This window comes from Rattus rattus, chromosome 2, assembly GCF_011064425.1.
Source record: "Rattus rattus isolate New Zealand chromosome 2, Rrattus_CSIRO_v1, whole genome shotgun sequence".
NCBI classification, from domain to species: domain Eukaryota; kingdom Metazoa; phylum Chordata; class Mammalia; order Rodentia; family Muridae; genus Rattus; species Rattus rattus.
The window spans coordinates 163,193,019-163,219,948 of record NC_046155.1 but is presented as its reverse complement, the minus strand read 5'-3'; the positions used below and the strand labels follow the sequence as shown (position 1 = coordinate 163,219,948).

Genomic DNA, 26,930 nt, shown 5'->3' with positions numbered 1-26,930 from the left:
ATGGCTGAGCGGTCTGAGGTGCTGCGTTCAGGTCGACGTCTCCCCTGGAGGCGTGGGCTCGAATCCCACCCAAGATGACAAAAATGAATAACCAAGTAAGCTACTTTCTGTAGTTCTCTTTTATTTCTGACAAGTGCTTTGAACTGCGGTCTTGCTTTCTGATTTAAAATCATGTTGAGATCATCATGAGGCTCAAAAACCTGTTTTAAAAATGTATTCTCTCAACAACCATCTCACTTCAGTGTGTAAGAGTAGAGCTTTGTTCGCAGCACGCAACTTGTCGCACAGTTGGGAAACAGTCGGCTGTTTAAAGCGCCCCCTTTACAAAATCACAGAACTCATGACTCTTTTCCTACTTCTCATAACTCTTGTGGCAGCATCTTCATTGCCAACATTTGCCAATGACGCATACGGTGAGTTCTGGTGACTTTAGTGACTCGTTCAGTACCAGATGTTCACATCCGGATTGATGTCTTAGCATAGCTGGCATGCTGTCTGTGCAAACCAAGAGATCTTACGGTCTTTCAGAAGTGAACCAGCTGCATCAACTATGTCACACGGAGTAGCTGTTTTTTCAAGAAGTTTGCTGAAAAGAAACTCATCTTTAACATCATCATCATTAATATGCCTCACATAAACCAGTGACTTTGAACACTTTTCGATGTCCGTAGACTCACTGAGTTGCTTATGAAACACTAAAAGTGGAGTATCCTTGATTTCCTGGATTCCCTGAGCAAGAGTATCAGCAGGTATGTCAGTAGGCTCTGATCTTTTTTTTTTTTTTTTTTTAAAGATTTATTTATTTATTATATACAAGTACACTGTAGCTGTCTTCAGATACACCAGAAGAGGGCATCGGATCTCTTTACAGATGGTTATGAGCCACCATGTGGTTGCTGGGAATTGAACTCATGACCTCTGGAAGAGCAGTCGGGTGCTCTTAACCGCTGAGCCATCTCTCCAGCCCGGCTCTGATCTTTTAAAACCTGTTTTAGTTAGGGTTCTTAAATGCTTCAATCTCCCTTTTATCCCACCGACCAGAGGTAGCAGAGAAAGGAGATTAATAGACGGGGTTGTGGAACTGTTTAGAAATAGTTCTTTGGGGGTGATTTTAATCTTTGTTGTCAGGATACCAGCAGTTTCAGTCCAATAGCAAACTCCAAACATGAATCAGTAGCAGCGCCTCCCATCCAGCAGAAACTGCAAGGCTCCACCAAATTGGCATGAGAAGCAGCCAGAGTCAGTCGGAATACCACGAGAAGTTCTTTGGTGCATTTCTCTCTCTGAAGACTAATGAAGCATTACACGGCTAGACCAGCAAAGCAATGCAAGAGTGTCCTTTCACTGTCTGTGGGGTTATAATTATAGTCTTTCTAAACATCAGACCCCCTCTCAGGCATCCGTTCCTGATGTATACAAATTTAATCCCGACCCGGGGTTTCTGCACCATCTTTGACCATTCAGTAACAGATAAAAGACCCACACAACCTTTATATTTATAATAAGCTTTAATTGGCACAAGAGCTGGGCAAGTACCTATCCTCTATGCTATTTTATCTATTTTCCAGTCAATAATCTCATTATATAATTTGCCATGTTTTGTCTGGGTTGTTCTTAACTCCAACTAGCCAACCCATGTAGCCATTATTTTAGGACTCACCTAACACATGGCTGCTTTCTCCTCTCTCCACCTTCTTCTCCCTGTCATGCTTCTCATCCAACCCCAAGCCTGGGAACCCTAAACCCCGCCTATGTCTCTTCTGCCCAGCTATTGGCTGTCAGAATCTTTATTAACCAATCGGGTTTAACTTGGAGGATCAAGGTCGCATGGCGTCATCTGGGTCTATGTGCAAACACTCTTGTCTCTGGGGCAGCCAGGTCTTGGGCGCCAGCACTTAGCATTACAATACACAGCAGCAGGCCGGATCTCAGTGTGGGGCTGGAGAGAGGGGCCTTGTGGGGTCCTGCCCTTCTGCCAATGTCTCAGCTATAGCTTCAGCTCCGATTCCTCATGTCTTAAAGTTAAAGGAAAAAATACCTAGACCATTGGCAGGCAGCAGCGTTGACCTAGGTGTCTTTCTATTGTACTCAGCAGACACAGGTAGGCCAGTGCTAGGAAGTGTGGTGCTTGGGAATGCTTAGGGACAGGCCCCTTGATGGCTTCCAGCTCACCCATCCAGGGACCCAGTAGCCAGGAGCAGCTTTCTGCACAGGGCACTGGTCAGCCAAGGGAGGAAGGGACAGCGTCCTTTTTGTTTTTCTTTTCTCCTTCCTGTCCTCCTCCTCCTCCTCCTCCTCCTCCTCCTCCTCCTCCTCCTCCTCCTCCTCCTCCCTCCTCCTTCCTCCTTCTTCTTGCCCATCTCCTTGCCCCACCGGGCAGTTTTGTTGGAAGTTGAAAGGAGGGAAAATTAGGCTAGTTTGGCACTCAGAACAGGAAGCCGTTTTGCCCGTAGGCATGAAGGGCTAAGTTCAATTCCCATCCCCAAGGAAGCAGAGAGCAGGTGGATCACTGGGTCTCAATAGCAACTGCCTTGGCCTCACCCATAAGCTGCAGTTCAACGAGAGACCCTGTCTCAGAAAACAAACAGCAACAAAAAAACTGGGGTCCTGGGGCTCGAACTCAGGCTGTCAGGCTTGGTGGCAAGAGGTGTCAGCCTTCCCCGCTGAGACAAAAGTTGTTCTCTGACCTCCACACTCGTGCACAGCATACACCCACACATATACCCTCAGGGTTGAATTGACCTCTGTCCTCACACCCGTTGGCATTCGTGTCCAAGTTTATACACAAAGAAAAAGAGAAAGTAGGTGCACTGAGCAGTGTAAAAGTCTAAGATTCCCTGCACTAGGGGAAGGCAGGACAATGGCGGGTATCTTCAGAGACAGTGGCAAGTAAGTAGTGTCTCTAGCAAGCAGACGGATTTCAGCGGGTGTCCAGAGAAGGGCACAGAAACACAAGAAAGTGGGTTAAACTCTGAGAGCCAAGGGCAGGCTTGCAGGCAGAGTTCAGATAAACACATCAAGGGCAGGGCTTGGGGCATTTAAATGCCCAGCTTTTAAAACTAAAACAAAAACTAAAAGCAAACAAAACAACTTCTCAGTCAGTGGTGTGGCTCTGGGACAATCAGCGTCCCTTGTCCTCCAGAAGGCCACAAAAGAGTACTCTGAAAAATGCATTACCCCACTCTCAACCCCACAACTCCTGCGCTAAACTTCAGTCCCACTCCACTCGTGAGGATGTCGTTAGATCTTACCCTGAGGGAGTTAGTGCTGTTACATTTAAATGAGGAGCTTTGGGGCTGGAGAGAGGAGGTCTTGCTGGCTCCTGCCCATAGGATAAGGTCTCATTTCAGCTCCACTGTTGGTGTGAGAAAAGGGGGTGGTTGAGGCCTGTGGAACCAGTAGCCAAGAACCCCATTTGAGCCCAGCCAGGGAACCTCTGGCTCCTCTGGGCCTCAGTTTCCCCATGGGGGAAGTGAAGATGGAAGGCGGAAGATGTGTTCCTTTCCCCCTCTATGGTCCAGCGATCCAGTCTTGGGCTCCTTGAAGAGCACGTGATAGGACTCTGAGGGCACTTGGCTGGAGTCCTGCTGAAACAGAGCCCGGGTGAGCCCTCCTGCCTTTGACGGGAAGGCCTCACCCAACCTCCTGCCTGCTCCCTCTTGGGCACCAGCACTCCCTGAAGGAAATTCCTGGGAGGTAGCAAAACAACTGGGAAAGGAAGTTACAGATTCAGCACTTTCCATCGGGGGATCAAGTCTCCAGAGCCAGCCCCAGGGAGATAGTAAAGGGCTGGTTCCAAAGTTTATTGCTGCGATCCCTCAGTTGATGAGCGGTTTCCATTGCTGCTCTGAAGAGATTTCTCCTCACAGGAAGTAGCTGATCTGGAGGAATCCGTTTTACTGCAGAAATGATCTAGATAAACAAAACCAAAATGGGGGAAGCTGGACTTGTCTGACCCTCCTATTTTGTGTCTGGTGGTGTCTATCAAGGCTTTGTTGCTTAGAAGGAAGAAAAAGGGGGAGATGGGTGTTTAATAATTACCTCTGTTGACCTCTGTACCTTCTGGCTTCCTCCACGCCTAGGCACAAGACATGGCCCTTCCTGGGGCCTGGCCCTAGAGTTACGGGCTGGGTGGTGGTCAGCAGGGCAAGCATCATCTGCAAAGGTAAGGCCCGCCTTTGTCCAGCCTGGGGTCTGGACGGAGAAGGGATTTAGACACAGGGTACCACCATCACCTCTCTGTATGTAGTAAGTTGAGCTGGTTTACTCCAGCAAATCATCTCTGCCTTAGTGTGTTTCGCTGTTTCAATTCTTGGTTTATTTTTATTTATCTTTTTTTCTTTTTTCTTTCTTTCCTTTTTTTCTTTTAAAGACAAGAGTCTTTCTACGTATCCCAGGTTGACTTGACTTGCTGAATAGCCCAGGCTGGCCCTGAACTTATTATTTTTCTACCTCAACTACCTCAGTGCTGGGAGTACAGGTATGTAGTAATACATGTGCAATATGTAATAATGTCTTCATAGCTTTGAAAAATAGTGGCACTGAGTCTTGGAAGCAGAGCGTATTTTAAATGTCCTGGGGGCAGGGAGGAAGACACAGATGACTTTGGAAGAGCTGTGGGGAGCCCTGTGGCTTGGACGTATTCATGTCTGGCTTTCATCCTGGAGTGGAACAGAGCGTTCTTGGGGGGTGGGGGTGAATCAAGGACTGCGCTCTGCTCAGAGGGAGCAGCTCCTTGCTTGCGGTCAACCACCTAGATGGTCCAGCCTGAGAGAGACCCTCATAAGCCCCGCCCCTTGCGTATTTGCACCAACTGACTCAAGAGACTCCTTTCAGCCCCTGGAACTCGCAGTGAGCAAGGATGGAGGAGACAAGCCCGAGGAGACGGAGAGAGGATGAGAAGTCCATCCACAGTACAGAACCCAAGACCACAAGTCTCCAGAAAGAGGTGAGGGGGTTGGAGAGGTTGGGGTTGGGCAGTATTGGTCCCACTGGCCCTTAAAGAAGCACAGGATTGCTTGCTTGCTTGTTTACTGAACCAGGGTCTCCCTATGTAGCTCTGTCTGGCCTGGAACTAGAGAGTCTTCTGCCTCGGCATCCTAAGAATTGGGATGACAGGCAAGCAGTACACGCCAGCACCATGCCTGGCAACGTCTCTTGTTGCCGTTGTTTTCATAGTCTGTGCCAAGTCTTCCTGGAGCTGTAACTACAGTAATTGGGAGCCACCGTGTGTGTTCAGGGAATAGAACTTGGGCCCTCAGAGCAGCCCTCACTCTAAACTGCTGGCTGACTTTAGGACATTTAAAAGTGAACGGTTATCTGGACCTGTCTCTTGCACACCCGGCAGTGAATTTAGTAAACTCTTTTGAAGTCCGTGTATATATACTTAAAGTCCATGCATGCGTTTCTCTGTGTCAGCAAGACATCTATCCTCCCAGAGAGTCTGTAGACCAATGGCCTTTCCAAAAAGGATCAGAGAGGCCTCTGATGGCTGGTTCCCCTAGGCCTCCAGTCTCCTCACCACAGCTGGCTCTCAACTGTCCCAGCTGTGGTGCTAGGAATGGTTGAGCCTCTAGCGACTGTGCTGCTGTGCACAGAGAGCCCAAGCTAGCGGGGAGGAGCTGACAGGTGGGGCTAGCTGAATGCACAAGGGTGCTGGGTGGGTAGGGGTGGGGGGCTGAGATCCAGGGTAAGAGTGGAGGTGGATTGGAGCTGGGCATGCCACTCAGCGCCTGTCCCAGGTACGTAGGCAGGGCAGGAGCCAAACAAGAAGGGCTAGGAGGACTTTTAGGCTCACGGATGAGGGCAACATTGGGGGACTGTGTTATGGGTGGGACACTGGGTCCCACTGCCTAGCAGTGCTCAGGAGAGGGATGACATGAAGCTATGTGGCCAGGTGGGGGATAATATATCCTAACCGAGGGTCAGCATGGTGTCTTTGTCCCCAGCAGCCAGGCTCTGGGCAGTGACATTGTCCTCTCTGACAATTGGAGTCCTGATCCCAGCAGTGTCTCCTTGGGACCCCATGACCCCAGCACAGCATGAAAACCCCAGGTGTCTACATTCAGACAGCCAGATGCTGAATGGCCACTGATGTCCAATTTGGAAGCTACAAGTCTCTCTGCAGGGGGAAGGTTCTGGAGGTCTCCCGGTGACACTAAGACAAACCCACACCCTGGGAGGGGCTGAGGAAGGAAAGGAAGCCCAGGCAGCCTTGCTCAGCCCGAAGGCGAATGGAAGCTGATCTTGCTTCTCGTGATTCTCCATTTGTGTTTGCAGAGAGCCCTGGGCAGCCTCCAAGGGCCAGCGGTGTTAAGTAGAAACCTGCGGCAGCTTTTTCCTTTATTTTATAATTTTACTTAGTTTTTTGACTCATTAATTGGTATTAAGTTTATGCAAAATAAAATGTGCAGACCCCCCCCCTTTTTTTTGTCTTTTTTGAGACAGGATCTCATGTAGGAAAAGCTTTAAACTCACCATATAGCCAAGGATGACTTCAAACTCCTGATCCCCCTGCCTCTACCTCTCAAGTGCTGGAATTTCAGGCCTGAGCTATCTCACTGTCTTCCTAAAAAATGTTCCTAGAAAGCTCAGGCCTCTGAAGTGTCACAGTAGGGCATTTTGTCACTCTCACCAGTGTTCCCCAACTGGGAGGTCCCTACTGTTCATGTGGCCAGGGCTCAGTCTTTGAGTCTTTTCTTTTTTCCTTCCTTCCTTCCTTCCTTCCTTCCTTCCTTCCTTCCTTCCTTCCTTCTCTCCTCTTCTTCCTCCTCTTCTCCCCCCCCCCTTTCACTATGTAGCCCAGGCTGGCCTCAAAGTCAAGCATCAGCTTCCTCAGTGCTGGAAATGCTGGTCATCGCATGCACTGAAGAAGTCTGTTCTGTTCTGACCGTCTGAGAGGCATTTTTTTCATAGGCGCTTCTTTCTGGAAGCCTGTTGACCAGGTCAGCGTTTACATGGAAGGCAGGAATTCCTTCCTGGCTGTCTGCCTCAGCGCCCCACCCCCAGCCCCAGTGAAATGGGTGTGATAGGCTGTGCCAAAGCACAGGGCAGTTCTGATGCCTCAGCGTAAGGCACGGGGCCTGGTGCTCCCATGGCAGCAGCACAGGGCGGACACGCCTGGGGCATGAGTCAGTTTGGGTTCTTCTGGCCTCACTGGGGTTGGGGAGAATTTATCTCTGGCCCTGTGAACGCCCGGCTGGTAGAATTAGTTCTATTCTTGCACATGCAGGTGGGTCTTCTCAGTGGCATCTGTATCATTGTGGGCACCATCATCGGCTCCGGGATCTTCATCTCCCCCAAGTCTGTGCTGGCCAACACAGAATCCGTGGGGCCCTGTCTCATCATATGGGCAGCCTGTGGAGTCCTGGCTACACTGGGTAATAGAGGCGACAAGCCACGCAAGCACAGGGTCTCATTTGGTAGCCCAGGCTGGTCTCAAGTGTGCCTGTTGTGGGATGTAGCCATGGTTCCGAGTCCTTCTTCTCAAGGTGTTTAGACACCGCTGCTCACCAGGCTGGAAGGATGAAGCAGTGTCTGGAATGGGTAGGGTTCTGCGGGATCCAGATGAGGCTGGGAGTGTCGGTGTGTGTGTGTGTGTGTGTGTGTGGGGGGGGGGGTATTCTCTGAGGATCTTAGCGCTACAGCTCTTCTAGATGAAGGCCTTCTCTGACAGTCACCAATAAAACAGCTCCCTCAGAGGATCTTAGCTTGTATGCATACCTTTATTCTGGGTTGGTTTGTACACATACATTTTATTCAGGGTGAACTAGGGATATATACGGACCTTTGGAGAATGGGAAGGGGTTCTTCTTAGGGTGAAGTTTCATTGGCTGGACTTAAAGGTACTAGGAACACCTCCTTCGCATGGAGAGGTGTTCCAGGAATCCCACGCACTTGCTTGGGGATTGAACTTGTAGTGCTAAGGACTATTCGACCTTCCCCAGCTAGAGGGTCTGGGGGGCTAGGGTCCTAAGAGTTGGGATTATAGACTTGTACCACCATGCCCAGCTGGCTTCCTTTTGCAGTGGGTGTGTGGTAAATAAGGGTGAATCTGCTTGCAGTTAAAGGTCCAGCAGCTAGGACTGGGCTATTCAGACTGTGAGCCCCCAAAGGAGGAAGGTTCTGTGGATTAGGATGGGACCTCATAAGGAGTGGGCTCCCTCCTGTGTTCCAGGCGCCCTGTGCTTTGCAGAGCTTGGCACGATGATTACCAAGTCAGGGGGTGAGTACCCCTATCTGATGGAGGCCTTCGGCCCCATCCCTGCCTACCTCTTCTCCTGGACCAGCCTGATTGTCATGAAGCCCTCATCCTTCGCCATCATCTGCCTCAGCTTTTCCGAGTATGTGTGTGCGGCCTTTTACTCAGGCTGCAGGCCGCCTGCTGTGGTAGTGAAACTCCTGGCTGCTGCTGCCATCTGTGAGTTACCAGCCAGGGTGGGGGGATGGGAGGGGAGACAGGGAAGGCCCGAGTTGTTGACATCTTGGGAATCTAGTCTTGGCTCTTTCTTCCCCAACACAGCAGGCCTGCAGGGCCTGGTGAAACAGGCCCAGGTTGGCCATCCCAGCAGGTGGTGGGCAACCCCCAGGTCTGTGGGAGCTGCAGGAAGGGGGCTATCCTGGAGCTGCAGGAAGGGGGCTATCCTGGAGCTGCAGGAAGGGGGCTATCCTGGGTTTTCCTTGTTCAGGGCCTGGCTGCTTCTCCTTCACAGTCTGAGATTGGGCTTGATTTTGAGTGTCAACATTGGTGTATCGTAAAGTTGCTAAAGCCAGTTTATTTAATTCTACTCCCTTTATTGAGGGTCCGGGCGTGGTGGGGGAATAGAAAAGAAGGGCATTCCAGGACCTTGGGAAGAACGATGAATACAGAATGTTACCTGACTTGCGCCTTCCAGTGCTTATCACTACAGTGAATGCGCTGAGCGTGCGGCTTGGCAGCTATGTGCAGAATGTCTTCACGGCAGCCAAGCTGGTGATCGTCGCCATCATCATCATCAGCGGACTGGTCCTCCTGGCGCAAGGTGAGGTGTGGCAGGATGGGAGAGCAGGTCCCGCCTGGCATGTGACTTCCTGTCTTCTAGAGCAGTCTTGCCCACGAGCATGTGTGTTTTATGGTTTATGTATTTGTGCTTGCTTGTTGGCATTGATGATTGATCTATTGACTGATTGATTGATTGATTGACACAGGAACTTATCATATAGCCTAGGCTTGTCTCTAACTTACGATGCTCCTGCCTCAGTATCCTGAGTGCTGGGATGACAGACATGTCTTATCATGTGAAGTTTCGGTTCCTTTAATAAACGGGTCACGAGTCATACCCTTCTTCCGGTAGAGAGGGGAATGAAGTCAGTGTCTGGCTAGCTGACGTTCTCGCTTCACTGTCTGGCTTAATTTCAGGAAATGTTAAGAACTTTCAGAATTCTTTTGAGGGTTCACAGACCTCTGTGGGCGCCATCAGCCTGGCATTTTACAACGGACTCTGGGCCTACGATGGGTGGTAAGCGCTCCTGAAACATTCCCAGTCCACTGGTGCGGTCTTTACAAAGCTTCAGTTTCAGCTGCTATGGAGAGCAAAGATGTCCCCTTTAGCTTTACCTTCACATGAAATGCTCAAACCCTGACCTTCCCACATCCTTGGGACACCATGGATGAGATCATGGGGCCACATGATCACCTTAAGCCTTTCCCAGCCCGGAATTGGCTCAGGCCCCTGACAGTGCCCGGTGAGGGTGTCGTTGGTGAAGCCCTGTGTACCTGGAGAATGCCATCTGAGCTGAATAGAGGCAGCACAGGCTGCCCAAACACCTGACAAGACCAAGGATTTTCAATGGTACTAGCCCGGCAGTCCTGCAGACATTAGATGGACTGTGCTGTGTCCCTCAAGGCAGAAGCATGGCCGTGGTGATGCTGGCCTCCCTGGTACCACTGGTGCAGGGTTCATCCTTCTTTCAACCTCTTTCCAGATTTTCAAAGTACCCTGAATATTCTTGGAAATTCACATGATTTCCACAGAGGTCAAAGACTTAACCCAGTATCAGAGTTAGCGCTTGGAAGTTGCAAGGAAGACCTGTCACCACCAGGTCCTAGGGAGCAGAAGTTACCCTGCATTGGTGTGAAAGCTCTTTTTGGCCGTTTGTTTTTCCGTCAGCACTCCTTGCATTGTTTTATTTTGTTATATTTTTACTGTTGAGGATGGAACCTAGGGCTCTGTATATGCTAAGAAAGCATTCTATTGCTGAGCCTGAGCCCCTCCTGGGGGGATTCTAGGCAGGGGCTCTACCACTGAGCCACGCCCCAGCCCTCACTGGGGGATTCTAGGCAGGGGCTCTACCACTGAGCCACTCCCCAGCCCCCTCACTGGGGGATTCTAGGCAGGGGCTCTACCACTGAGCCACTCCCCAGCCCCTCACTGGGGGTTTTAGGTAGACACTGATGCTGAGTTATGTATCCTACAGTAGAAATCTTAAAATGGCGGTTGGGGATTTAGCTCAGTTCGGGTTTAGCTGGGTTCGGTCCCCAGCTCCGAAAAAAAGAACCAAAAAAAAAAAAAAATCTTAAAATGAATCAACATTTATCATTGCTCCACAAACTTAGCCAAGAGAGTCATGTAGCATGTCATAGTGTCATCCTCGTTACTTTTCTTTGTCTAGGAACCAACTTAACTACATCACTGAAGAGCTTAGAAACCCTTACAGGTAAGAGCATTGCATGGGGCAGGAGGTGATGCTCCCACAGCGAGATTCTCCTCTCTGGGCAGAAAGTGAAGCCGCTGCCTCTTTCCACTGTTCTGTTATTCTGAGTCTCTCCCACTCAGTCGATTCCTGCTCCCCGCACCTGAGGGCGTGGAGCCCAGGGCCTTGAGCGTTCTGGGCAAGTGCTCTACCACTGGGCTATGCGCTGCTGCTGAATGAAGAGCAGCATAATATGTGCTCGTTATCCCTTTAGTCTGTCTCTGTTGGACAGTGGCATGGTTGGTAATCGGAAGGAAGAACACTGACTTTCATTATCTCTGCTTTATTTTGCTTTAAGTCATTCAATTCTCCTGCCCTGGGGTATCCTTTGAAAATGTCTCTTGTTTCTGTTGGGGCTCCTGTAGGGTAGAAGCAGGGCAGAGAGGAGGGAGGAAGTAGACCAGATGAAAATGTCAGTAGTACCAGTTTAACAGGATGCTCTGGTGTGACTGTGTTCCTGTGTCTTTGTCCTTCTCAGAAACCTGCCCATGGCCATTGTCATTGGGATCCCTCTGGTGACAGTATGCTACATCCTCATGAATATTGCCTACTTCACAGTGATGACCCCAACGGAGCTCTTGCAGTCCCAGGCTGTGGCTGTGGTAAGTGGCTGGCGCAGTGACCTTTGGAAGGAGGGAGACGCAGAGCAGGCAGACTGGGCACTCATCCAGCCTGGGGGCCAAAGGCTGTGGGTAAAGACTGTCATCTGGCGGTCCCTGCACAGCTCCTGGGGCCTCAGCCTCCCTCCCAGCTGCATGTAGCAATGACTGAAAGACCCTGGCTGGAGTCCTCAGAGGAAAGAAGAAGAGTGCAATGAGTGACAGGAGGTGACTTTAGTAATGAGTGGGTTGTGGGACCAAAGGTGAGTAAGGGTCTCAGAGCACCTAGGATGTAGAAAGGCCCATGAACCCTGAGACTGGCAGTTAAAACGAGGTCATGCCCTGTGAGAGGATCAACAAAGTAAGCAAGGTAGGGTTTGGAAGTGAGGTAATTAAGGTGAAGCAGCTCCAGGAAGTTAGGCCATTAAGATGAAGTGGGGCCAGGAAGTCAGTGAGGTGAGCTAGGGCCAAGAAATAAGATAAGTAAGATATGTCCAGGGAGGTGAGGCAGAGCTAAGAAACTGAGGTGAGAAGAGGTAGGGCCAACAAGTGAGGGTCAGAACAGTGAGGTGACTGACAGTGACACCAGGGTGGTGGGCAAGGGTCCTGTCTCCTGCAGACAGGGCTGCTCTGAAGGCTTCTCCCTTCTCTCCAGTAGAGGGCGCCAGAGGCTGTGCCCAGTGCAAGGACATGGGGCTGTGGGTGCCCAGTGAAATGACATGGGGCTGTGGGTGCCCAGTGAAATGACATGGGGCTGTGGGTGCCCAGTGAAATGACATGGGGCTGTGGGCGCCCAGTGAAATCCTTCAGGATGGTATTCTGCTTTTCTGCAGACCTTTGGAGACCGTGTTCTCTATCCAGCATCTTGGGTAGTCCCACTTTTTGTGGCATTTTCAACCATCGGTGCTGCGAATGGGACCTGCTTTACGGCGGGCAGGTAGGGTACCTCCCCCCCTTGTCACACTCTCGGGGGACAAGGCCTTAAGCCTCTCTGCTAGGCTAAACTCCACCTGGGGGCTGAACCCAGAGCACACTGGCTGCACCTGTAGAAACTGAAGTCTAGACAAGGGATGTGGCTTGATCCTCAAAGTAATGCAGCCAAGAAGGGGTGGACGGCCTCGCTGGATGGAACTGGGCATGACGTGTGCACTTTGGTGGTCCTGGGCTCTAAACTAGGGAATCTTGCCACTTTAGGACGAGGCAGAGGGAAGGGCCACTGGGTGTACAAGGCATGGCTTCCACTTGGCACTTTCTGCGTTTCATTTTTCTCCCTGAGCATCCCTGATCCTTCCTTTTTTTTTTTTTTTTTTTTTAATCAGAGCTGAGGACCAAACCCAGGGCCTTGAGCTTGCTAGGCAAGCGCTCTACCACTGAGCTAAATCCCCAACCCCTCCCTGATCCTTCCTGAACATTCTGGTCATTTTAATACCTGTACAGACTGACCAGGAATTGACAGATGTCAGTAGCTGTAGGCTTGAGGGCTATTATTAGTCTGTCACAGCTCAGTTCTGTGGAGCCCTGGCCCGCTGTGGGGCTAGTCACGTGAGCAGGTGTAGTTTGCCACTCTCTAGATCCTGCTGGCTGTGCTGTTCCTCTTTGTGGGGCACACGCTTTGACTAAGCCCCTGGTGATGGGCCAAGCATGAGTTGTTTCTATGAACACTGCTGTGGGGAATATTCTAGGGTAGTGCTCAGAATGGACAGACTTCCGAGTGGTGCTGGCTACCCAATATCATGTTAAAAGTGAATCCACACTACAAAATAATTCTGCTAGAGCTACTGTGAAGTGTATATAAGGGCTGGCCCCCAACTTTCTCCAGGTCCCGTGTTCCATCCCTAGCAAGAAAGGAGAAAAAGGGAGAGAGAGAGATATGAAAGAAAAACACTTTGGGGGATTGGGGATTTGGCTCAGCGATAGAGCGCTTACCTAGCAAGCGCAAGGCCCTGGGTTCGGTCCCCAGCTCCGGAAAAAAGAAAAAAAAAGAAAAACACTTTTGGCTAGTCTAGGGACTTTATATTATGTGTAAATTATGTTTTCTAATTAGCAACTAACTGCACGTGTTTATGAACTACACTGTGCTGCTTCAATGCCTGGACATATTGTAGAATGAGCAGGTTAACCTAGCCACCACCACCCATACTTACTGGTTCTTTCGCACCAACTCTTAGTTTTGAACTATGCATCAATAAAGCATCAGGAGACACATATGTAAACATACCTGTCCGTAGTGGGATCCAAGAGTCCTTCAGGTGTCTACCCAGGAGTGTTGGAGCTGGGTTCTATGAAAGATCTGGTGTGAGTTTTCTGAGGAGGCTCACAGATTCCCAGTGACTGTACCAGTTTACAATCCCACCGAGAGTGAATAAGGGTCCCTCTTTCCCCACATCTTTGCCAGCATTGTTGAAATTTGGTCAACTTCACTGGAATAAATGGAATCTCAAAATACTTCAAAGTTGAATTCTGCCGTGGCTGAGGATGTGGAACATTATTTTTCCATGTAAAACTTAAAATCATTTTGATGACACATACTTGTGTGTGTGCACATGTGTATTTGTGCTGTGGTACACGTGGAGAGGTCAGTTACAGGAGCCACTTCTCTCCTTCCACTATGTGCGCCCCAGACCCGCTGCTAGGCTAGACAACAAGTGTTTTCATTTGACGAGCCATCTTTCTACCCAACCAAGTGTGTAGCTTGGAGACAGGGTCTCTCTGTGTAGCTCTGGCTGTCTTGGAACTTGCTCTGTAGACCAGGCTGGCCTTGAACTCACAGAGCTCCACCTGCCTCTGCCTCCCAAGTGCTGGTGTTAAAGGTGTTCCTCACAACCGCCCAGCTTGTTAGTTTTAAGAGCTTGCTTATTGGTTATATGTGTTTCTTCTTCTGAGGGTTCTTTATTCAGTATCCCTTTTAAAAACTGTTTCCTAGCCTCAACTTTAAGTAATTTGTGTATTCTGGATATTAATCCACTGTCAGGTCTGTGGCTGGCCAAGATTTTATCCCATTTTGGAGTCTTCCTCTTCACCCCATTAACTGTTTTCCTTTGCTGTGCAGAAGGCTTTGAATTTCACAATTTTCCATTTGTCAATTTTCATTTTCTTTCTTGAGTGACTAGAAGCCTTTTTCAGAAAGTCCTCCTGTTTCTTGAAGTGTTTCTCTTACTTTTTCCTCTAATGTTTTCAGAGTTTCATGTCTTATATTAAGGTCTTTCTTTGATCTACTCAGAGTTGATCCAGCTCGCCCCCCAACCCCAGCCCCCGTACTGGAGTTACAAGCACTTGTCACCATGCCTGGCTTCCCTCCCCTTTTGTTAAACTTGTTTTTTTTTTTTTTGACAATTTCATACATGCACATACCACATTCTTACTATTGTTACTGCTCACACCCTTTGGACCCCACCCAAAACCCTTCTGGTTCCCTTTCCCAGTCCACTTGTTTTAGCCAGGGCCATCTGTGAGACTGTGTTTGGAAGCCAGCATTAGAGCCTGGTTGAGTTAGAACATAACTGAAAATGATATCTTCCTCTCCCACGGAATTCAATAGTTCAGAAAGGGGTAAGGTCCCCAGACCCTTCCCAACCTGGGATAAACTGTTGGCAGGTTGAGTCTTGTGCAGGCCTATGGTAGGCAGCCGCAGCTGCACTGAAACCACATTTGAGACAATTGGCTGTGTCGTACTCAGAGGGAATACAGCCCTCCTAGACTAGATCTTATCCTTCTCCTTTGGTTTTTCAAGGTAGGGTTTCTCTGTGTAGCTCTGGCTGTCCTGGAACTCTCTGTAGATCAGGATGGCCCCAGACTCAGATATCTGCCTGCCCCTGCCTCCCAAGTGTTGGGATTAAAGGCGTGCATCGTCCCTGCCTGGCCAGATTTTATATTCTTCCCAGTCCTCTCTTGCAGTGTTTCCTGAGCCTTTAAGGGTTGGTATAGATATCTTATTAAGAGATGAGTCTATCTCATTCTGAGCATCGTGAACAGCCTGCATCTCTGTATTCACCTCCATGGATTGCAAAGAGAAGCATCTTCGTTTACGGCTGAGAGTGTCAGAGCATGTCAGGAAGATTCCTTTCTGTGGAACTTGTCTCTCATCCAATAAGAGTGGCTGGTCACCCCCATAGCAGCTATGCTACCATCACACTTTTGGGGCCTGTTTTTTTTTTTTTTTTTTGTTGGTTCTTTTTTGTTTTTTTGGTTGCTGGGGGCCAAACTGAAGTTCTCATACATGTTAGCAATCATTTTACCCTTTCAGTCACCTCCCTAGCCATGGAGTTGATTTTTGTATAGATTGAGAGTCGAAAAATCTAGTTTTATTCTTCTATATATCCATATGTCCTTTCCCCCTAGTTTTTAAAAGGGGGCTGGATTTTCTCCAGTGAATGTTTTTAACATCTCAAACAAAAGAAACAAAAACCTGTGTGTATGCGTATATCACATGCATGCAGGATCTCATGGAGGTCAGGCATCAGACCCCTTGGAACTGGAGCTGTGGATGGTTGGGAGCCTACAGGTAGGGTGCGGAGAACCCAGGTCCTCTGTAAGCAGTAAGTGCTCATAATTCTTTAGTCATCTCACTAACCTCTCTCAGGTTTCTCTGTTCTCTGTTCTCTTTATACAGAATTTCTTTGTGTAGCCTTGATTGTCCTAGAACTCTGTAGACCAGGCTGGTCTGAAGACCCCCACCCCCTGCCTCCCAAGTGTTGAGATTAAAGGTGTGAGCCGCCTGCCGAGACCTGATTTCTTAATGTAGGCATTCAGAGCCGAGTGCTTCCCTTACAGAGTGTCTTCACTGTATCCCAGAGACGTTAGCACTTTGTTCTGTCATTTGATAGGAGGAATCTTTACATTTTTCATTTCTTCTATTCTCCCCCCCCCCAATCATTCAACTGTGTGTTGCTTAGTCTCCATGCATTTGTGTATTCTATAGTTTTGTTTTGCTGCTGTGGTCACACAATACAAGGAATTACCTCAACTTTCCTATACTTGTTAGGACTTATGTCCTAATATCTGGTCTATTTTAAATAAAGTTCCATGGCTCATTGAGAAGAAAGTGACCTGCTACATTTAATGGAATGTTTTACAGATAACAAGTCCATTTGTATAATGTAATTGAATTCCACTATTTTTCTGTAATTTTGTTAGGATAACTTTTAAATTGGTAAAGGTGGCATATTTAAGTTAGAAATTTTTACATTAAATTTTTTTTTTACAATAACTCATTTAATGATGTGTTGCTTCACCCCCATGCATTTGTGTATGTTGTTTTCTTCCTTGATGCTGACTTACGGGCTTCCTTAGTACCAAGTGACCTTCTTTGTGTCTTCTTAGTTTGAAGTCTATTTGTCACATACAACAACAGCTATGCCTTATTCCCACCTTTGTCTGCCTTTTATGGTGAGATGCATTTGTCAAAGCCAACAGAGAAATGATTCCTTTTTTTTTTTTTTTTTTTTTTCGTTTTTTTTTTTTTTATAGCTTGGGGCCGAACCCAGGGCCTTGTGCTTTCTAGGCAAGCGCTCTACCACTGAGCTAAATCCCCAACCCCCTGCTTTTTTTTTTTTTAAGCTTATTGATTTATTAAGACAGGATTTTCCTGCATTGCCCTGGCTTTCCTGGCACTCACTACACATACCAGTTTGGATTTGAACCCACACCACCTGCCTCTGCCTCCTGAGTTAGAGGTATGTGCCATCATACCCGGCATGAGTCCTCCTTTTTGATGTAACCTGCTAGCTTGTGTCTTTTGATTAGGGAATTGAGACCACATATGTTCAGTCATTGGAATGTGTGCCTGCCATTTTTCTGGTTTTGCAGTGTTTGATGGTTTCCAGTCTTCTGATTATTCTAGCACGGATTGTCCTTTCCTGTAGCCTCATGGGTGCAGTCCTTTCCCTTCAGCCTATTGTAGGAAGCTTTCTTTCTGTCTTGATAGCACCTTTGCTGGGTGTAGTAATGTGGGTTGACAATCATCTTTCAGTACTTGAAAGGCCTTACTCCAAGCCCTCCTGGCCTTTTCCCCCTGAGCAGTCTCAGCAGCCCCTCCTCCTGCTGGTACTTCACTGGGTCACTTACACAGGAGCTGGCCTTCTCTCTTGCCTATTTCAATGCACATGCTATTGAATATATACAACGTTGTCTTGTGCGCTTAGAGATTTCATTCTGAGGCATTCTCTGGCCTTGGGACCCTGATACCACCTTGTGATCAGTCTTTCAACTCAGGGACACAGACTGTGATTTCCCCCAGGGTTTTTGAACATCTTTTGTCATGTTTATTCAAAAGTACTATTTTTCCATGCTACTATGACATCTTTAAATGTCGTTTTTCAATAGCTTTTGGTGGTGTATATAGGTACAAATATTCTGAGTCTTACTTTGTAACCCTCGCTAGCCTGGAATCCACTATGTAGATCAGGCTTATATTAGACCAGGCTAGTCTCAAACTCCAAGATCCGTCCGCCTCCGCCTCCCCAGCACTACGATTAAAGGTGTGCATCCCCACACCTAGTTTACAGATGCAGTTTTGACATCTGTGCTGTTACAAGTTCCCTAAGACTTGTTCTCTTTAACTCTTGTAAATATAAAGTCACGCAAGCATTATCTATAACTCAGTTCTAAAATATATCCAACACTCCTCTAAGCGTTTTTATAGACGTTTGCTACTCCTTCCACCTCTAACTCGGGCAGGTCTGCTTCCTGACTCTATGCTTGCTCTAGGTCTAGCATCTAAGTGATGTTTGTAACTGACTTTCAAGATAGCATGCTCTTGAGTTCATCCAAATCACAGTGTATCGGGGCTTTTCTTTTCCTTCTTAGTACTTCCTTATATGGTAAAAAATATTGTTTATCACTGGTTGAACCTTTGGCTGGTTATTTCTATTTTTGGTGGTTAGGCATAATGAACATTCATCTTTATATTTACATGTATTTTTTTTTAATGTGGAGCATTTTCATCTTGGGTAAATTTCTAGGAGTAGAATTGTAAACTCACATAATAACTTGATATTTGCTTTTTTTTGTTAATAGAAACTCTACAAGTTTAGATTGTAGAGCCTCAACTATGTATTTGGAAGAGAAAAGTAGGATCTATTTCTATGAAGTTAGAGTAGTAGTGTTGGCCAAGGTGAGAGCAGGAGACCCTGTGCTCAGCATTTGTGGAGTCCTGATTTCATCCTGAGAACAATAAAGAGGAAAGGACTAGTATACTTAGTAAGACTTGGCTCATTTTCTTAGTTGCTTACAACATTAGGAAAATTATGTTGTAGACATTTCTCGTATCAAAAGACTTAATGAAGCAGATATCCTTATCTAGTTGGTACCTCTTCCTAAATTGTATCTCAAAGAGGCTGCCAAAGAGGTCTGGGTAGACGTCTTTGGCCTGTGTAATTTTACTAAACTTGTAACTAGAAATTGTGGTCTTTATTGACATCAATACTTGAAAAATAATTTGTTTAGATTTTTATGCTCAGTTACATGTCTGTGTGTCAGTGTGTATATGTGAGTGGAACACTTACAGACACAGGAGGCATCTAAGTCCCCTGAAGCTGCAGTTACAGGCAGTTGTGACTCACCCAGAATGTGTGCTGGCAATTCCATTCCGGTCCTCTGTACGAGCAGTATGCAGCCTTTAACTACGGAGTCATCTCTATAGCCCCCATCCGACTTATTTCTCTGAGAGTATGTGTGGGTGCCAACAGTGTCAGATCCCCTTGACCTAGGGTCATAGGCGATTATGAACTGCCTGCTGTGGGCACTGGAAACTGAGCCCCTGTCCTCTGGAAGATCAGCAAGTGCTCTAAATCCTTAAGCATGGTGACTTTCTCATGTATATTTTAGATTTTTCCCTTTTGTTTCACATTTTATACTGATTGCCAGATGAGGAGGAATTTGGAAGGGGAAGAGGTCTGTCAGATGTGTCTGTTCAGGTACCCCTAATATGTCTTTAGAACATGGGGATCCCAAAGGTTCAGGTCCGTTAGCTTCCTGGCCCCAAGCTCCACACCTTGTCTAGTTTTTACCTTTTTTAAGTCTTGGGAGTTGAGCAGGTATCTCCTCATAACCACATCTCCCCTGGCCCCATCTCCCTTGTCCCCACCCGAATGAGTCCCATGGTACCAGGATGGGGGTGAGCCCTCACAGGTGCAGCCAGCCACCACACGTCCTCACCCTCCAGCCCCTCCAAAGGATTCTACCAGAAGATGGCTTTGCTGGCGACCTCAGAGGTGTCCTCTCTGTTCCCTGCATTGTTCTTTCAGGCTCATCTATGTGGCGGGCCGGGAAGGCCACATGCTTAAAGTGCTATCCTACATCAGTGTCAAGCGCCTCACTCCGGCCCCTGCCCTCGTATTCTATGTAAGTATGTGCTCCACCTGAGACGGCAGCAGAAAGCAGAGGGGTCTCTCTTGGCAGGAGATCCAGTAGAGCTGTGCTGCTGAGCCCAGACTTCTGAGAGAGCCAAGCTCCCTTCTTTCTAGACACTACCCAGAAGCTTCCAAGCTTCTGTGCCCTGTTCCTAACTTGGATGGACTTAGCTGTTCTGAGGCAAATGACAGGAAGGCCAGCTCCAGGGAGGAGAATAAGGCAGTCCATGGTGGTTGCTAACAGCCTCTGACTTTAGCCTGTTAACCTGGATCATCCCCCATGGCTGTGGTTTCTTGGAGATAGGTAGGCCTGTCTCTGGGCCAGAACACTAACTCTGCTCATGTCCATTTCCCTACCTACTCTGAAGATAAGATCCAGAAACTGGGATCCCAAGTCCAGGACCAGGCCAGAAACGCAGTCATGACCAGACCTGAATTTCATCGTAGTAAAAACTCTCCTGTTAAAGTCATCCCTATAAAGCTGGCATACAAAATGTGTGTGTGTGTGTGTGTGTTTTTATATATATGTGTGTGTGTGTGTGTGTGTGTGTGTGTGTTTTTTCTGCTTAAAATCATGACTTTAGGTCAAACATGGTGGACTATAGCCAGCCTCAGGAGGCTGAGACAGGAAGATCACAAGTTTCAGGTCAGCCTGGATTACAGAGCAAGACTGTGTATGTGCATGTGTGCATATAAGAGCACACATATCCACAGGCATAACACTCAATGCTTGTGCAAATTCTTCCTGTGGAGCCTTGAGAACAGATATCACAGTGGGCCAGAGAGGAGACAGAGGAAGTCTGTGCAGGAGAGGCTGTGGCCTCAGCCTTCTGTGAGGACAAGGACAATGTCTGAGTGCACTGGAGACCTAAAACACGACTCTTCTTCCCACTAGGGCATAATAGCCATCATTTACATCATCCCCGGGGACATCAACTCCTTAGTCAATTATTTCAGTTTTGCTGCATGGCTCTTTTATGGCATGACAATCCTAGGACTCGTTGTGATGAGATTCACAAGGAAAGACCTAGAGAGGCCCATCAAGGTAAGTCAGTCTGTGCTCACTGTCACAGCAGCTTTGGTTTCTGCAAAGACTAGGAAGGCAGCCATTTCTAATGTTCTTCATCCCCACTGCTCTGCTGCTGAGCATCCCCCACTTGTTTCAGTGACAGCTTATGGTCCACACAGGCACTGGGGTGCCCACTCATCAAGCTGTACAGAGGACCCACATCCCACTCAGACCCAGTTCTGACAGGCCCTGACCTCTCCGACATGCTCACACACTGATGAGGACTTTGGAACCTGCTCTGCTCCCAGCCCGTGTCTATGCACAGTGTGCTTAGTCCTTCCATGTCCACGGCTGATGCATGCCCGCATACCCATGAGGAGTAGGCTGAATCACCATGTTACAAGTGGACAAACACCAATCTAGGAAAGATGTAGGCAAAAGGAGGGCTGCAGCAGGTAGGGGCAGGGGAACAAAGGCTCAGTTAGCTTAGGGCTCAGTTGCTTAGAGCTGTCTGATGGCCTACTCTAACCTCAGCTATTTACCACCTCCACATCTACGGTTCATTTAGCATTTCCAGCAGGCAACATCATGTTGACAGAATAAGTTTTTAGTCTTCACAACATCCTCATAAAACAGACAGCAATAAAATACCCAAGGGGGAAATCTCATAACCAGTATCATCAACATGAGAAAAGGGGTGACCGGCATAACCCAAGACTGGGAACAACAGAAGCACTAGTCACCCAGTACCCATATGCTCTAGGATGGGCCTGAGGACCACGAGTGGAAGTACAAGAGCAACTACCTTCTCCCGCAGAGTCTTAGGATTCCCCACAAAGCCTCCTCTCCAGGCCAGAGGCATTTCCTGAACCATGGAAGATGACAGCAGCTGGAGACAGAGAATACAGAAGAGCATCAGGACACAGCTGGGGAGGAGGTCCCCAGGGAGGCCATGTGACACCTGAACATCAAAGCACATCAGGAAGACCATGAAGGAGCACAAGAACAAAGAAGCATGCAAGGGACCAGAGCTGGGAAGGAGACAAAACTAGCAAGTGTCTGAAAGAAAATGAGTAAGCCAGGCAGAAAGCATTTCTAACTCAGGAAAGAGTGGAGTGGACAGATCTAAGGCCATTCATCCCTGGGGAGGGAGGGTGGTTGGAGGTAGAACTCCACTATCCAGCCAGCAGTGAAAAGCACACTCTTCGAGGGGAAAGCCAGAGATAGTGCAGGCAACAAACTATTTTCTGGTGCAAATTATGGAGCTTTAAAAATGCCTTGGGCATCCACTTCTTTCTTGTCCCTGCCTCCATTCCCAAGTCACTTCTAGAGTAGGGGGAAAAAGACAACAGCAGCATCAGACCCCTTTAACGACACTCGGACCAGAAGACAATGCCCTCCTAGCCAAGGGGAGAGGATGCAAGTCAGTCTGCTGTCCCGTCAAACTGACCCGGAAGACCAGACCCTATGAGGGATGCAGGAGATCTTGCTGCAATCTCAGCACTCAGGAGCAGAAGGGGGAAGAGTGCTGCGATCTCAGTCCAACGAGGATACATCTTTCTATAGGAGACCTTGTCTTTGGGTGGAGGGAGGCAGAGAGGGGAAGGGGAGAAAGAGAACTATCAGGCAACTGAAAAAATAGAAACTAGGCTATGATCTTATCAGGTTAGTACCCGAACTCAAAGCATTGCTTAAGGCAAAGGTAAAATCAACAACAACAACAAACCCCAACTCATTGATAAAAGCCAGAATGCAGAGCTCTAAGACAGCAGCCAAGAAGCCTATTCACCAACTTAACCAGCACCGGTGAACTATGTGCACAAAGCTGCAGGAGAAACAGAATCAAACACACTGACAGACAGCCTGGAAACACCCACCTTAGTCTGCAGCGGGTCCAGACCCATCACTAGTAAAAGCAACCAGAGCTCTGAGGACTAAAGCAAGGTGGAGAGCAGCCTGGGTTCTGAGTTTAGACACTCCCATCAAGAACTGAGCAAGCCTCCTCAAAGGCATTGTGAGTGGTCAGATGGGACCGTCCTATGGCATTGTGAGTGGTCAGATGGGACCGTCCTATGGCATTCCAGCCAATGTTCCTTCTTTCACCTGCAGCCATCTGTCTGCAGGAAGTGAGGCTTCACACGTGGAGAAAAAGCCACCCAGAGCTAGGGTCGGACACTGCATGCCACTAATCATCCAGTTTCTCTAATCTGTGCTGGAACACGGGAGGCCAGGGGAGGGAGGGAATATGGAAGTTGAAAGCAGGCAGCTTTAATTTGGTAGAGACATAAACTTTATATTCAAGTAGAACACCTGCCTTTTCACATCTAGTGAAGACTAGACAGAGGCGGGAGAGGGGAAATGATGGGGCAAAGGTGTGCTGGGCTTCCCCACGCCTGTCTTCTTTCTAACCCAGTTTCAAAGGGAAGCAGGAGCTGTGCCACACCCACGTGTTGATGCTCTGCTTGCAGGTGCCCATCTTCATCCCTGTCATTGTGATTCTCGTATCTGTTTTCTTGATCCTGGCCCCCATCATCAGTTCGCCAGCCTGGGAATATCTCTACTGCGTGTTGTTCATACTGAGTGGACTTATATTTTACTTCCTTTTTGTCCACTACAAGTTCAGATGGGCCCAGAAAATCTCCAGTAAGTATCAACAGAGGGCATAAGGAAAGTGCACAGGCTTCTCAGCACATCTCATTTCCCCTTCAGAACTGCACGCTCCCCACTGTCGCCCTCTGGACCCACCCTTGGCGTCCTCTGTTCCTGTCTGTTACTCTAACAAGGAGGTGGCAAAAGCACCATGCATATTGCCAAGTATACATTCACTTTTAACAATTTTCCATGAAGACCACACCAAGGGTGTGGTTTACGAGCATCTATACTGTCTCATCAGATGAGGTCGTTCAGAGCATGGCCTTTGCTTTTGCTGCTATCTTGAGGCCAAAGTTACCCCAAAGTGACAGCTAGAACTGGAGCCAGGTACAGGACAAAGGCCTGAATCCCCCCCTTCTCCTCCACACACACACAATTCTGCCATAGTCTCTATGTTCTGCTGACCTGGTCCACAGCTGTTTGGGCAAATGTTTTAAAAAGCTAGTTGCATGAGCTCTCTACTTCTACACGGAAAGTAAGGTGCCCAACACCAATCGAGACTGACCTATACCTGGTTCTGTGTTGGAGACGGGGTCTCATTATGTAGCCTAGGTTGGTATCCCAACTTCCTGCCTCAGCCTCCCCAGTGCTGGGGTCACAGGTTGTCACTGCACGCAGCTATGCTTCATTAAACGTCTAACTATCATATTTACTGTTGTGCTAGAGAGCAGACTCGGTCCCGAGACACTCCAGACTCAAGGCCCCGAGCCCCGGCAGGTGGGGAGGGACAGCAGCATGTCTGCTCACTCTGCAGTGTCCCTGCAGGTGGGGAGGGACGGCAGTATGTCTCCTCACTATGCAGTGTCCCTGCAGGACAGGGATGGGGCTGTGCAGTTTAACCCTGGATGGAGCACAGGGTGTTGTGGTCCACAGCCACTTGGTGTTGACTGAGTGTCTGTGATTACAATGCCTCTTCCAGCTGGGCAGTGCAGCCTGTGATCCCAGTACTGGGGCAGAGGTAGGAAGGTCACATAGAGAGACCATTTCAACAGAAACAAAAATGAAAACCTGTTTTATTTACTTATTTTTCTGTGTAGTTCTGGCTGACCTGGAACTCACTTTGTAGACTAGGATGGCCTTGAACTCACAGAGATCCGCCTGCTTCTACCTCTCAAGTGCTGGGATTAAAGGCCTGAGCCACCACTGCAGGGATTTGAAAAACCTACCTTTTAAGTAGGTTTCCCTGTTGCACACCTGCATCTTAAGACAGGAACCAGTAGTTGAGAGCCAAGTGGAGCTGCAGATGGGAAAGCCACCTTCAGCTTGAGCAGTGCCAGATACTCCCTGCCCATGCCAACTTGGCTGTCACCAAGAGGGAGAATTTATTTCCTGTTGACCAAAGTAAAGTGTGATCTTTCCTTTTCCTGGATCACTAGCCCATAACCTCTTCAGAGAGAGTGAAGCCTGCAGAAAGCTAAGGACAGTCAGCATCAGGTTGCAGCTGATGGGTAATGGGCAGTCTAGAGAACCAAGCCATTCACTGTACCATCTGCTAAGGCCTGATGACAAATCGCTATCATCATGACTATCAGGAGGCTGAAGCAGGATCATGAGTTTGATTGAGGCTAGCCTGGGCTACACAGCAAGACCCAACAAACCAACCACAAAAACATTGAATTGGTCTAAGGTGGTAAAACCAAAATGAACAATTTGTATTTTTAAACAAAATGTCGTCCTGGTTACTTCAGATTCATCAATGCTTTGCAGCAGATGCATACAACTGAGTCATAGAATATAGTTCTTTGGTAGGAAGTAACTTACCTCTGAAGAACCCATACAGTGACTAGGGCAGTCCTGACTGTGAACTTCAGCTGTGCCGTACGTAATGCATGGTCTAGCTGATGACAAGTCGCTGGAGGTGGAACAGTGAAGCTTGTGGCCACTGCTCTAACTGCACCTATGCCTCCTTCTTCTGTTCCAGGGCCGATCACCAAGCACCTGCAGATGCTGATGGAAGTTGTCCCACCAGAGAAGGACCCAGAGTAAAAGGCCCATCACTCGTAGCCCAAAGCTGTGATCAATTTATTTTTGTAAGCAATTATTTGTGGTTATTTCTTCCTGATGTTTTTCTTAATGAAAACATGTATTCAGATATTTGTTTAATATTATTATTTTTAGCTACCCTTAATTCTTTGTGTTGAGAGTCTTAAATAGAGGTAAGGTATGTTTTCTGACATTATCAGGATTGTTAGATGTGGTGGCACAGGCCTCTAATCCTAGTACAGGCAGGTGGACCTCTGTGACTTTGAGACCAGCCTGAGTTCCAAGCCAGCCAGGACTACATTGAGACCCTGCCCCCCCCCACACACACACACAAAAAAACCCCACAAAAATATGAAAAACAGAAACCCTTAAGTTACCAGGAGAAAGGAAAGTTACCAGACAGGATGGATGACTAGGGAAGGCTGCATAGCAGCTCACCCATTGCAGAAGTGCTAAACAGTAAACAGCCAGGCACCACACCTAACTGAACGGAGGGGGAGCTGGGTGTAGCTAAGGCTTAGCACTTGCCTAGCACAGGCAAGGCAGACAACAGAACAGGCAATCCCTAAACCCAACCAAGACCACACGCACAGAAAGCTGCTGCTCACAGTTCACGCAGGTTTAAACTTGCTTTCCTGCTGCTCGTCCTCCGCACAGTGCCGCCACTCCCAGTTTTTACCCTGTGTTGTGCACAGCTGGTCTGTGGCCCCTGCAACTGTTCAAGGCAACTCCGCTGGGGTCAGCATCACGCACAACCAACTCACTGCCTTTGCTGGCATTTTACTCTCTAGGAAGTGTGAATGTTCCTTTGCATTCGATGCAGAACAAAAACCTGTGACCAACATTACACTGGAGCTTTATTGATAATCCACCACAAAGATGCTCATATCATATGGGAGCAATTCTAGAGCACTAACTCTTCAAGTATTTCCATGTCATATTTCAGAAATGTACCTCAATCAGTAGAGTTTAGTATAATACAGAAGGCAATAGCTGACTGTCAGCATAGCCTCCCATGTGCTACAAGATTTTGCTCAGAGGGTTAAGTATTGGAAAATCTGACCACCTGAAAAAAAATGATGTAAACAGAGCTGTGTCCCATTTCGTTGGGTCTTCTGAGACAGTCTGCCACTTGCACTCAACTCAGTGTTCAGTGTCACCACAGCCCTCCACCACCTGGGTGGACCTGCATCTGTACAAATGGACCAGCCTCACAGTTGAAATGTTCCAGCAAGACACCACGCTTTCTGCTGTGTCAAGAACCACTTTGCATTATGGCCACTCTGATATGGGACTACCAACCCAAGAGTCATAGCAGCAAAAAGGATGTCTTCCTGGTAGCGGCCCAGGCTAGGCAGTCTCTGACTCCTGGCACAGGTCTGACCCCCTCACAGTCACTGTGAAAGCCAGGTGCCCACCCCACAACACCCTGGACTCTCGTGGGCTGAATGCGCTCAGGTCTTATTTTACAGATAAGAAAACCAAGAACCAGTGTGGGCCCAGCCCTCTGGCACAGAAAGCCAGGAGACGTTGCCTCCTCGCCTGTGCAACGGCTAACTCTTGGGGTTACAGAACTCTTGACATCTGTTTCTTTTTCTTTTTTCTTCA

General features: G+C 48.2%; 1 protein-coding gene across 1 annotated transcript; it reads left to right on the top strand.

The window, feature by feature from the left end:
• The first annotated feature begins 4,837 nt into the window (after positions 1 to 4,837).
• On the top strand, positions 4,838 to 25,431 carry Slc7a9 (solute carrier family 7 member 9). The gene is made up of 12 exons (XM_032896140.1): positions 4,838 to 4,948; positions 7,232 to 7,379; positions 8,177 to 8,419; positions 8,895 to 9,020; positions 9,398 to 9,497; positions 10,651 to 10,695; positions 11,210 to 11,333; positions 12,164 to 12,267; positions 19,574 to 19,670; positions 20,574 to 20,723; positions 23,156 to 23,330; positions 25,261 to 25,431. The coding sequence occupies exons 1-12, from the start codon at positions 4,862 to 4,864 to the stop codon at positions 25,323 to 25,325; spliced, it is 1,464 nt and encodes a 487-aa protein (XP_032752031.1). The 5' UTR covers positions 4,838 to 4,861; the 3' UTR covers positions 25,326 to 25,431.
• The last annotated feature ends 1,499 nt before the right edge of the window (positions 25,432 to 26,930 follow it).

What these genes read in the sequence shown, in the direction of transcription:
- Slc7a9 (XM_032896140.1), top strand. Translation starts at nt 4,862, where the DNA reads ATGGAGGAGACAAGCCCGAGGAGACGGAGAGAGGATGAGAAGTCCATC. An exon ending in CCTGGCTGCTGCTGCCATCT is followed by an intron (nt 8,420 to 8,894) that starts GTGAGTTACCAG and finishes TGCGCCTTCCAG; the next exon opens with TGCTTATCACTACAGTGAAT. An exon ending in ACCTGCTTTACGGCGGGCAG is followed by an intron (nt 12,268 to 19,573) that starts GTAGGGTACCTC and finishes TTGTTCTTTCAG; the next exon opens with GCTCATCTATGTGGCGGGCC.